The sequence below is a fragment of the Nuphar pumila genome, chromosome 14 (genome assembly GCF_984573655.1).
Source record: "Nuphar pumila chromosome 14, dmNupPumi1.hap1.1, whole genome shotgun sequence".
Lineage (NCBI taxonomy): Eukaryota > Viridiplantae > Streptophyta > Magnoliopsida > Nymphaeales > Nymphaeaceae > Nuphar > Nuphar pumila.
In genome coordinates this window covers 16,563,676-16,576,597 of record NC_143262.1, presented here as the reverse complement: position 1 = coordinate 16,576,597, position 12,922 = coordinate 16,563,676, and the positions used below count along the sequence as shown (strand labels likewise).

Genomic DNA, 12,922 nt, shown 5'->3' with positions numbered 1-12,922 from the left:
TGCGTAAGCCACCTATCGGCCCCGATGGCACAGGGAGGCGGTGGGAGGCCGCGGCAGCGGCTGTGAGCCGTCGGCCGGCCTCCCGGCGAGGTGACAGGAAGGGCGGTGAGGAAGAGAAGAGGGAGGAGAAGAGAAGAGGGAGGAGCATACCTGGGAGTGGGGGCCGGCGGCGGGCGCAGCAGCGAAGGAGACCGGCGCGGGGGAGGAAGCTCGAGAGGGCTGCGAGAGGGAGGCGAGACTCCCCTCGCCCTCCGACCTCTCTCTTAAAGGCGAAGGGGGGCATCGGAAGGGGAAACCCCTGGTGGGTTTCCCAAATCCTCCCGCAAGAGAAGGGGGAGAAGGGGGGGGGAGTGCGGCGCTCGGGACCCTGCGTCGGGTTACGCAAAACCCTAAAATAAAAAAGGGGCCCGGGTCGGGTCCGGACCCGACCCGGCCCGGGTCCAAACAGAATTTTTTTTTAAAAAAAAAAATGGGATTTTACAGGCGGGCGGGTCAACTCGTTTACCCGAACCCGACCCGCCAACCCGTTTACTTGACCCCAACCCGCCTGCCAACCCGACCCACTAACCCGCCAACCCGTTTATTAAACGGGTTAACCGTGTCTTATCGGGTTACCCGTTTAATAAATGGGTCGGGTTCGTGTTTGCCACAGCCGTCCCGTTTAATAAATGGGTCAGGTTCGTGTTGAGGTATGCTGACCTGCCAACACGACCCGCCAACCCGACCCGATTGCCACCCCTATATATAACAAGAGAGGGACAGTGGGAGCAGCCCAACCAGTTGTTGGGCTTGACCCCAACAATTACATTTGTGACCGTTGGGAGCGGCTCCAACATCTAGTTGGAGCTGTCCCATCAGTCACATGTTACAATATTAAAAATAAAAAACAAAAAATAAAAAGGACAAAGTCAGCCCTTAATGGGCTGACTGCCCATCAGTCACATGTTACAATATTAAAAATAAAAAACAAAAAATAAAAGGACAAAGTCAGCCCCTAATGGGCTGACCACTATTACAACTTGAAATGACTGAAATACCCTTGATGGGTATTTCGGTTTACGTATATTTGAATACACACACACACACAGATATATATATATATATATATATATATATATATATATATATATATATATATATATATATATATATTAGATACACAATCTTAACAAATAATGCATATAAAATCAGTATATTTACATATTTTATTGATAACACAACCACGAAAAGGGGTCTCAGCCTAACGGTTTTGCTGTTGGTCATTTATGGAAGAGCGTTGAGTTCGAATCCCATCAGCGCTCAAATGGTTTTCAATTTTTTTTTGAAGTGAAGATATTCAGCTTGAACAGTTTTTTTTTTATGAGCTGAGTTCGAACCAGCCCTAGCTTGGCTCAAACCGGGCTCGTGTGCTAACACTTGCAATCTGGGACAGTAAAACTTTTTGAGAAATCCCTTTTTTGTTGCTATGGACTTAATTATGAAATTATTAATGAATTTTATGAAAAGATTTGCTTTTGTATATTTGGTTAATTGTATCTAACATTGCAAATACTAATTTTGGACTAGTAACTGGGACGGTTTGGTCGGCGTACCCATGTCGACACGGGGGCGGGTACAGGACATAGTGCGGGTACACCATGGGTCAGGTCCCGCATTGCTATGGATCAAGTCCAACCCTGATCCTAAGCTTTTTTTTGTTTGATTTTGGTGAAAGGCAAGGAGGAAGAAAAAAAATGAGGAGGAAGAAGAGGAAGAAAGACTAGAAGGAAGAAGAAAAAAAAAGAAAGAGGAGAAGGAAGAAGAAGATGAAAGAAGAAGAGGAAGAGGAGGAAGAAGACAATGAAAGAGGAAGAAAAAGAAGTAGAAAAGAAGAAATAGAGTGAGAATACTGGACAACCTCCTCCTAATCTGCCAGAGAGAGAGAGAGAGAGAGAGAGAGAGAGAGAGAGAGAGAGAGGCTGTGGGGGATGGGTCCTCACTTGGCCCGTCCTTCTTCGTCTTCTTGTTCTCCTTCGGGGAGAGAGAGAGAGTTTGGGTCTGGATCATCTAGACCCAAACTCTTTCCTCTCTCTCTCTCTCTCTATATATATATATATATCCGTGTCCCTGTACCCCCATTTTTTAAAAATTGCTGGGTCGTACCCTTCGTACCCCTACTAGCATCCAGGTGACAGTTTTTGGAATATCATGTGAACTTTCAAATCTACGTCCTGGGGCACGGATATGCATGAACCTCATGCATATGTATGCATTTTACCTTATTTTTCCCCTCTATTGAAGGGCATGCATATGCATTTGTTGATTTAAAGGACGTATCTGACTCATATTTGTATAGGAGGAATTATTTGAAGGATTGATTAATTAGTTCTTCCTTTCTTGTAGGTCCTGAAGTTGCAAGCATGCAAGTATCTTGATAACTCCTCACTTGATGCTCTTCATAAGGGAGGTGCTCTTCCAGCCCTTCGTGAGCTTGACTTGTCTTATGGGAGTATCTGCCAGTCTGCTATTGAAGAGCTTCTTGCTTGTTGTACCCATCTTACACACGTGAGCTTAAATGGATGTGCTAACATGCATGATCTTGATTGGAGCTCGGGTGCTGAGCAATGTTTCCGGTTTGCAAGTGCTGATCAATCAATTCATCTGCTACATGGTTTGGGAAATGGCAGCGAGATCAATGAGGAGCCTGTTCGGTTGCTTCAGAATCTTAATTGTGTTGGTTGCCCAAACATAAAGAGAGTTGTTATTCCTCCATCTGCTGGCTGCTTTCATTTGTCATCATTGAACCTATCTTTGTCTGCTAATCTGAAGGAAGTCAACTTAGCATGTTTCAATCTGTGTTTCTTGAATTTGAGGTTAGATTATTCTTTTTGTACTTTTCAGGAGATTTAGATGGTTATGTGCTTGTGCTTAAGATTCTTTTTTGGCTTTTAGTTATGATCAATATGTTCCTTGTTTGTTTTCTGGTTCAGCAATTGCTACTCATTGGAGATTTTGATCCTTGATTGCCCCAGGCTGACCAGCCTATTGCTTCAGGTTGGCACTTCACATACTGTTAAACACGCCATTGAGATTAACTATAACAATTGGCAAATATGTTGGCTGGGATATAAGTTTATAATACATCTAACATGCTATAGAAGATATTCATTATTCATCAAAGTCTATGTCATGATGTGATAGTTGTGGACTACCCATTGTGTTCCTGTTAACAATTTTATACCTTTTTTTTTCTGTATCATGAAGTTTTTCATTAAATTTTACATTTTACCAGTGGTGTATGAACTATATTTTTTCTTTTCTTCCCTTTGATGATTTTTGGGCAATGATCCTGCAGTCTTGTGGGATTGAAGAGCAAGTTGTGGAAGATGCAATATCGGATTGCAATATGCTAGAAACATTGGATATCCGCTTCTGTCCGAAGGTAAGGGTTCCCACTCTGTTTTCCTATTCATCTTTCCTTTCACCTTTTTGGCTTTCTTAATTTCAATGTCATACTTCATCACATTTAAGTCTATTAGTGCTGAGAATCTGTCTGATGTGGGTTAGTTAGCTGCCTGATCCTGATTGATTTGTATGAATATGAGAGTGATGCTAAACTCTGTAGAAAGTGGCTGCCTGATCCTGATTGATTTGTATGAATATGAGAGTGATGCTAAACTCTGTAGAAAGTGTCGGGTTTGATATTTCATGTGGACATGGATACAGATATGGTGATCTGAATAATACAAGAATCCAATTCTGCTGATGTTTATATTAATGCAATAACGGACGTCTAAAAGAAATGCATAAAACCAACAATGCTAAATGAAAGTGGGTTGATTTGATAGGGATTATATGTGTTGATTTTGGCGTATCCAGTCTAAGTCCAAACTGTTCCGTTTGTTTCATTTTTAAACAACATGATGCACCCCAAGATGCCCTATATCCAACCTATTTTTTTCCCTACTAAGGTTGGGAACTATGTCACATAGGTGCTGGTACGGGTGCGGCACTTTAAAAAAACTTGGGTGCGGGGTATGGGGAGGGTATATATATATATATATATATATAAAATTTTTTACAGTTTTAAGTTAACACTATGTGTATGTGTGCATTTATGTATTTATATATATAATGTAGATAAAAATGGACTTGATTAGGGTTAACTGAATCTACTTTTGGATAGAAATGGACCTCAGTGTGGTGGACTTCACCTAACACAAAGGAAGCTGTGTCCAAGTATCACACCCGCCTGGGTGCGGGTGCGGTGCCCTGTTAGAAGAGTCCGTGTGACATAGGTCGGGAAAGATTTTTGTGAATAATTCAAAAATTGGGGTGGTTCAAGAAATCAAAACATAGACTATTGCTTGGAAAAGATGTTTATGCATGGTTAGATGCTACATTTAGCGCCAAAATTTTTTTGGTACTGTCTTCAGAGTTCAGAACCTTGCAGATTATTTTGCAGACCAAATCTAGTGATAGCTATCATGGTTCATTTATGCTCTGTTGGCTGTTGTCCATTGGAGAGAGTTTATGGAATTGGAGAAGTGAATCCCTTTCTGGAATTGGCAAATACTGCCTCCACTTTTGGGTGCAAGAACAAAGGGGTAAGTGCTTCAGTTACATCCTCCATTATCTTCTCAGTTCCTTTCTCCCAAACAACTATTGGTAGAGTAGTTTGACTGAACTCCAACCGAGTTCTTTAATTCCTACCTCAACTACCTGCTTCCAAATAGATCCTCAATGTTGGGCATGCTTCATTTTAGGCATTTTAATTCTAGTTTTGAGATAAAACAAAATTGTCGCATGGATTGCATTGAGATGCCATTCACGAAATTTGGTCCCATATTGCACCTACATGCCCTAAGTAAAAGACTTAAATGGTCTTGACCACTAAAGCTCTACATTTTGGTAGTATAAATGCTCAAAAAACAGAAGAATGAAGGTAATGAGGAAGAAAGAATGATAAAGAGAAGAGGATGTTGGTCCTCAAAATTTTGGTGTTTCGGTTGACACCAAGGTTGCCAAACTAGGAAGCGGAAGCAGGAAATGATACGGGAAGCGGAAGCGAAGCATTTTAAAATTTATAGGAAGCGGGAAGCGAAGTATCAATTTAAAAGCAAAATATTAAAAAAAATGAAGCAATATGGTAATTGAATAGGAATCAAACAAGAAACAAATAAAAACTAAAATAAAATTGATCATTCTTATATTTCATGATTTTTCAGTAAAAGAGTTAAATTTTTGTTAAAATCTAACAATGATGGTTACTAATTTAAAGAAAGTACATAGAAAGTGAGTGAAAGCGTGTGAGAAAATACATGAAAAACATGAAAAGAAACGTAAGCATATAGGTAGCATAGACCATGTGTTTGGGAAGCATAGAAGAAGCGTGGGGGAATCAAGATTCCCATGAAGTTTCAGAAGCGAGGAGTATTGCGCTTCCAAAGCGAGTTTCCGGGAAGTGAGCTTCCCACCTACCTAAGAAGCTTCCGGTAACTCTGGTTGACACCCCCTCTCTTCTTTTATTCATTGTATGGTAACACTATTACATGGGCAATCCTGCTTAAACCCAAAATAGGACAGATATGAGATGGCCTTGACCTATTATAAATTTTGGCATTTGATTGCACAGACAAAATTGTACACCAGGACAATTGTGTCGAAATGGCGGACATGGGGTCCCGCATCAAGTGCTGGACCCTTGCATCCCAAATAGGATGCATGAGTGCCTTGCGTCCCATTTGGGCAGGACACGAGTCCCTCCTATTCTTGAATTCCAGATGCACTAGTCCACGTCTCTTTGCATCTGCAATACAAACACTACCTAAGCATGAGTGTGCATGCCATGGAAACCCTTGGGTTTCTGCGAAAGCACGTGAAAACCTGCGTGTTTCTGTGTGGCCACCTTGGCCATGCAAACATGCTCTCCTCTTTCCCTGCGGAGAGATATCGTTTTCAACAGCCAATCCTGCCTTTTTGCAGTAATACTCTGTGGCACACAAACATGCCCTAAATGTTTTACAAGAAAGTTCAGTCTATTTCAATGCAATGAGTGTTCTATATATTAGAACTAGATTTGAATGACAAATAGTAAAGTAAGAGGAGGATCTGAAGTAAAGCAAAAAGGAGGTAGCATCAGATCTAGGTGAAAAACAGACGAGTCAAACAAGGGAACTTTTCTTGGAAGTTACCTTTCTACTAAAGTATGAATGATGTGAAGATTAGTTACAAAATTTGTATCTGTTCCAGTATGCAATATAGCTGAGAAAGATCAGGTGCAACGAGAAGCACAAAATGAAACTGTCACCAATATAGCTGAGAAAGAATAGGTGCAATGAGAAGCACAAAGATGAAACTTTCTCCAGGGATAACATTATACTTGACTGAAGTATTTTGCATATGGAAATAAGAATTGCGTCTCCCAAAAACATCGTGGATAGATATTGACCACAGGAGAGTACTGATGTTGTTGTTACGTTTCAGCCATGGCATTATGCTTGGGAGTATTGTTATTCATCTTTGGTAAATGATACTTGGACTATATACAAATGTTTGATATGAAGTGACATGAGTCTTGAATCAATTCATCGAGAAAATCTTTGTAACAAATGGTTTTTTGTTATATGCATGGAATTTTGGTTTACTATTGACAATTATTTTACGAAATACATGTAATATAGAGGGACAATATTGATCAATCTTGGTTTTTGTATGTTCATCTGATTGTTGATTGCATAGGTAGAGCACCACCTTGACCTTTATATGGGCCTCATTCTCCTGCTTAAGTTGGGTTGAACAATCGTTCTTAGTGAACATTGAGGCATGTTGGAGTTTGGACCCAGATTTCATGCCTACCACACGCTCAGGTCAACCAAACTCAAACTCATGAGTTACCCATTGGCCTAGGCCCATTGCTGCCACTTTCCTCTAGATCCACATAGGGTACTTGGACCCACCAACTCTGGTCCTGGCACATATTCCATCGGCATCCAAATTCCAATATTGCTATTTGGTCAAAAGAATTAAATGGGATCCAAAAAAAGATGTGAGAAGTATGCCACACGTAAGAGTTACACCTCTATATTCATTAACATTACCGTGTGAAATAGTTAATAATAACTCGTGAACTCGGTCGAGTAGAACGGTTTGTACTGGTTTTGATGGAGTCCCACCCAAGTTTTGGCCTAAAACAAATTAAACTCAAATCGTGAGTCTCGTGACTCAGTTGGGGTCCCCTCACGGACTGAGTCACCGAGTTGACCGGCTCAATTTGATGTCTGACAACTATGTGTTGAGGTACTAAACATGCCCAAGACACTCATGTTACTGAATGCTAAACTCTCCCTCTCTCTCTGTCTCTCTTTTGTAGGGCTGGGGAACAAGTCAAGCAACTCGGAGCTTGGCTTGTCCCATACTCGTTCATGATCAGGTTATAGATGGTGAGCTGAGCCATGAGCTGCTCGTTAAGCATAAACTAGTTGAGCATATAATCTCATGAAAACATTATATATATATATATCAAAAATTATGTTTGTTCAGTTGGTTAGAGTGTATGACAGGTAAGAGAGACGTTTGCTGTTCTAGTCCCACTGTTCTTAACTTGTAAAATTACGTATAACTATTTTTAGATGAGACAGCTCGTTTGGATTGGGTTCAAGCTTGCTTGGGTAGACATGAGCCCCAGAATGAGCCCGAGCTCGGTTATATGGTAAATGAGCTGTGCCCGAATACATGCTGTTCAGTTTGTTTGGCTCGTTTACCAGCTCTGCTCTGTTCTCTATCTCTCTCAGACACACACGTGTGTGCATGAAGCAGCTAAATAATTGTTTGAATAATAATGCCAATTAAGAACATCTGAATACATACTAAGCCTTAAAAAACTAATTATTGTACTAATTTAAATGATCCTGCAGGGTACTGTTTTCCACTGGTTTCCAAAGTCGCAATTATCCCCCACTAGAGTATCCGTGAACGTGCATTTTTTGGGTGTATGCCAAAAACCTAATCTAGCATCATCTTTAGCAATCCCTTCTTCCTTTTAATATGTTCGAATCTCTAATATCCTATAAATATTAGGAGCTTATATGTCATTTATAACTTGTCATCACAGGCTCAACTATATTTATGCAGTTTTTTTTGTCTGTTTTGAGCCAAATCTCGATGGATCTGCGTAAGGCATGGCGTACTGAAACTCACCCTCTTTAATTCTATTGGTGTTTAGAGGATTTTGGTTCATCAGTGAATCGAGAAGCCACTACCTCTAAATTTGCTTTTTGTTCGCCATCATGAGTTTCTTTTCTTGAAATAATGAGGTCAAATTATGAGACTGCTTTTACTTTTCCTCATCGATTTGTTTCTTAGTAGGTGTTTATATTTCCTCAAATTTCCATATTCTTGTCACAGATAACTGGCGTGGGAAATCTTCGTATGGTGTGTCCGAGTCTGAAGCGTCTCTTCAGCAGTTCGTGTGCATGAACTCCACTGGTTTCGCCTACTTGTATAACCGGATCTCGTGTTATTCAAAGTTTTGTACCTTTTTTATGACAGATATCTTTGACCGAGATGACTTCGTAGTAGGATGTTTGAATCAACTCTGTTGTCTTGTAAATATTATGGTTCCGCAGCGTTCCTCTGTCCTCCCACTCAAAGTTCGAGCTTCCGAGTTTAGACCTCTATGAGGTTGAAAATTCTCGTGTATGTTTTATATATAGTATTTACATGTTATTTGGGTTCCATGTGCAAGGACTCTTATTTTTATTTTTTAAACGACGTGGAACCAACCTGGATCGAGCCCTAATGGGCCCCAGCCTTATAGTGGTAAACCATTAACAGAGTGAGAGAGAGAGAGTTTGTGTTATAATTTCAATCTATCCGTTATTGCTAAGCATGTGTTTATCTCCGTAATGAAGTTTCAAACATTAATAAGTATATTATATTATTTATAAAATAAAAAACCACTTGCTTTACTCTTCCTATCATATGACTTTTTCTCTTTCATCCTTTTTCTTTCCTTTTTTTCTTTGTTCTCTTTCTTATGTGACCTGCTCTACATTGTCATACATTATATCCATGCACTAGGTCACGTCTAAGGGGTCTTTCAATGTTTGTGTTTTCATATTCAAACCTGAAAATTGGACAAGTTGTGCTACGGATTACATCAAGGAACACAAATTCATGTTTTCATATAAATCAAATCAAGATATTTTTTATATCTTTAACTAAACTTCCTACTTCACCCGACTCAGACTTGTATAAAGGTGTGCAAGTGAAACACAAGTCATCGACAAAATTCTGGACTCACATAAGTTGCATGTAAGATGGATGGATGATCTTTTCATACACAAGTGTCAAGGAAATATAATAGGAATGCTTTCAACTCCTTGTCTTGTCTATGATCAACCTTCCCTCCCAAGCAAGGTATCTTTCCCTTTAGCCTCGTTGATTTATTGTTGTCATATGTCTTTCTTAACTATGACAATTTGAGCTCATTACCTTCAAATGTATCACTAATTGTTCTCAATATAACTTGACATTTGTAATTGTTTTCAAACTTGGTGCATTGACTGGTTCTTTGTGATACTTTAATCTTGTGATGCATGCCACGTCTTCCAAAGTGATAGTGAGCTCAATTAAGAGAACTAGAAAGTGTTTGTAATAGGATTCTAAAATTGCATGATGGCATTTACAAGACTATTACCACTAATCTATGGTGCAACTTTCAAGAATTGTTGAAAGTGCATTTGATCTAATCGGTCTTTTTGGTCCTTTTACAGTGTTAGAAACTACTCATATGCTTGTTACAAATAGAACCGGTGTGTCAATGAATGTTTATCATATGCATTTATGACTACAAATCCTATAATAACACTAAAATTTATATGAAATTAATCACATCACAAATTAATTATTGAATTAATATTAAAATTTATTCATTGTAGTATACTAGTTGCAACTACACACATCAACAAATAATTGTTGCAACTATTGCATACCTATATCATTTATTACATGATTATAAATTATAATATATAACTAATTCTATTACAAAATGCTTCATATACACTCACATATCACAAATTAATTATTGAATTATCATTAAAATTGGTTAATTGTAGTACAATAGTTATAACTATACATATCAACAAAAAAATAACTTTCACAACTATTGCTCACCAAACTCATTAATATATGATTATGAACAATAATATTTAACTAACACTCTTACAAACATGCTTCATACATACTCATATATCACAAATTTATCATTAAATCAACATTAAACTTGATTTATTATAATATATTAGTTACAACAATAAATAATTGTCACAACCATTGCACACCTAAATCATTAAATACATGATTACGAATTGCAAAATATACCTGGTTCTCTTACAAACATACCTTATACACACTAACTTATCATAGTTTAATCATTAAATCGATATAAAAATTGATTAATTGTAGTATACTAGTTACAACTACACATCAACAAATAACTGACCTATTATTACATACATATCAATAGATTTAAACAGTTCTATCCATGGACTTCAATCTGTGCATTGAACCTTTTAACCCATTGCAACCTCTTCATGGGAGCATCCACTTCCTCCTTAATTTGGCCATCCTGCCTATCCACCCTCTCCTCTACCTCAGCATTGGCCTCCTCCCTTTGCTGAGGTTCCTCCTTCGCCCTTTCACCAGTCACGCTCTAACGACTGCCCACCTCAACCTTAGTTTCTTTCCTTTGCTGAGGTTCCTTTTCCGCCCTCTCACCACCTACACTTTAACGACTCTCCATATTAACATTGACCTCTTTATTTGCTGAAGATCTTCTCTTTTCTCTACCCTTTCCTCCACCTCAATCTTGGCCTCTCCCTTTTGTTGATGTTCCTCCTCCACCGTCTCACAACCCACACCCTAGCAATTCTCTATCTCAACATTAACTTCTTTATTTGCTTGGGGCAGATCTTCTCTCTTCTCCAGCCTCTCCTCACTTCAGTCTTATCTTCCTCCCTTTGTTGAGGTCTCTCTCTGCCCTCTCTACCCTCACATTATGTACCCTCTCTCTCTCTTCATCTCATTATTGCCATTGCAAGTGGCTTTGTCTCTTACTTTCTCTAGTCAAACCTACATGTCAGCAATGATTGGGGAATCAAGAGTCATAAGATCCTTAAACTTCTTACCACTAACACCTTCTCTTTAGATGCTTTGTAGATCGGTGACATGATACTGGATACAAACTTAGAAACCTTTTTTCTTGTAAATAATTTTCTTACAAATGGCTCAACTATCATTGCTTTATGGGGATACATATTTGTTTGCCAACCTCCTCATACTAATGCAACATTTTTTGTGCATTACATCAAAAACCCATTCTTTTGGCTATAGAGCCTGTTGATAAAAAAATCAACCTTCTGCAACACAAGAATATAGGAATCATCAACCATTGGTATTTTCTTGTAGTTGTTGGTGCCTTCATGACAGATTTTCCCCTCACCATCTCTAGAATAAACAATTTCCTATACTAAAAAATTCAAGGCGGGCAAAGGATACTGGCATGAAATTGAGTTAAAACAACAACAAAATACATTATTAAATATGAAAAAAATAATTACCTATCATGCCACTGATTCACAAAATAATTGATTCAATCGAGAAAACTTGTGCTTATCAAAAAATCTTGTTGCCGATGATGTGCCAAACCATAAAAAAAGGCCGACGATGTATTGGATGCCAATGATGCGTGGTGGTGCTCAGGCAAAAACAATCCTTCCTAGGTAAAAAAAATTGCCGAAAACTCATCAAAAATTGATTGCAGGTGCCAAAACCCAAGTTGGGGACCACAAAACCATCTCACAAAAAGTCTAATGCGATAAAAAATGTTCCTTAAATGCAAAACACAACTTTTATACATACATAAGGTCACATTTAATGCCTGCACGAAGCTTCACACACATAACACACTTGGGTCAAGTGATTCACAAAAAGGTAATGATGTTCGATGTTAAAATAGATTCACATTGCATTAACAAGAGGTTCACATACAATATTTGCAAACACCCTAACTTTATGAGATTTGTAGTTAAAGGAGGTTAGCGTGACATTGACATGAAGGTCGAGATGTCCATAAATGTATGACGTGAACTTGTCGAGCTCGAATAAGAAAATATGCGAAGCTAAGGACATTCACAACATACATTTGTGAAGGTCATGATAGACATTTGCAGACATCCTAACTTTATGTGATTTTTTAGTTAAAGGAGGTTCGTATGTCGTCTTTGCGAAGGCCTTAACGTACTTAAATATATGATGCGAAACTCAAACTTTTAAATACTAGAAGGTTCACATTAGGGTTGTGAATATCAGAAGAATCACATATTTCAGATGTGAATCTTTTGCATTAGGATTTAAGATAATCATGTTTACAAAATTTTTATTTGAATGTTATCATGTTCACGAAATAGTCATGCAAATCTAATAGTTATTGAGATATTGCAACCTTCAAATGACATACATATCTATCTTAAGAACATTAGTAGTTTTGCTTGTGTGAAGGCCAAAAATGTTCTAAAAAGTCAAGAATTGCTAATTTGGGCATGAAGAGAGTTTTGGCAAATTAGGAGCGTCACTTAAAGGGAAAATACAATCATTTTTTGAAAAAAAAGTTGATCATTTCATCTTGTAGGACAAAGGACAACCAAAGGCAAAAGTGATGAAAATGCTATACCACTATTCAAAACTTGAGGCACTAAAAAATGTTTTGAAAAGTAAAAGCTTCTTGTGAATATAACCTTATATTTCACATGTTGAGGGCCTCCAATGAAAAAAAAAATTATGGAGAAACATGGGTCTTCACTGAAATATGCCTAGGGAATCAACTTCTCTTGAGCCGCCCCTAAAAGAGCACCATGAATATGAAATTCATGCTTGCTCTCAT

The 12,922-nt window shown here is 38.4% G+C and overlaps 1 protein-coding gene across 1 annotated transcript in view; it reads left to right on the top strand.

The window, feature by feature from the left end:
* Positions 1-8,706, top strand: part of LOC149816509 (F-box/LRR-repeat protein 15-like) — a 57,898-nt gene extending 49,192 nt beyond the window's left edge. Inside the window, exons 14-17 of the mRNA XM_089987175.1 lie at positions 2,383-2,852; positions 2,970-3,033; positions 3,335-3,421; positions 8,386-8,706. Of these exons, the coding sequence (XP_089843301.1) occupies positions 2,383-2,852; positions 2,970-3,033; positions 3,335-3,421; positions 8,386-8,457 (693 nt within the window). The 3' untranslated portion in view covers positions 8,458-8,706. The remainder of the gene's footprint in view (positions 1-2,382; positions 2,853-2,969; positions 3,034-3,334; positions 3,422-8,385) is intronic.
* Positions 8,707-12,922: the final 4,216 nt, after the last annotated feature.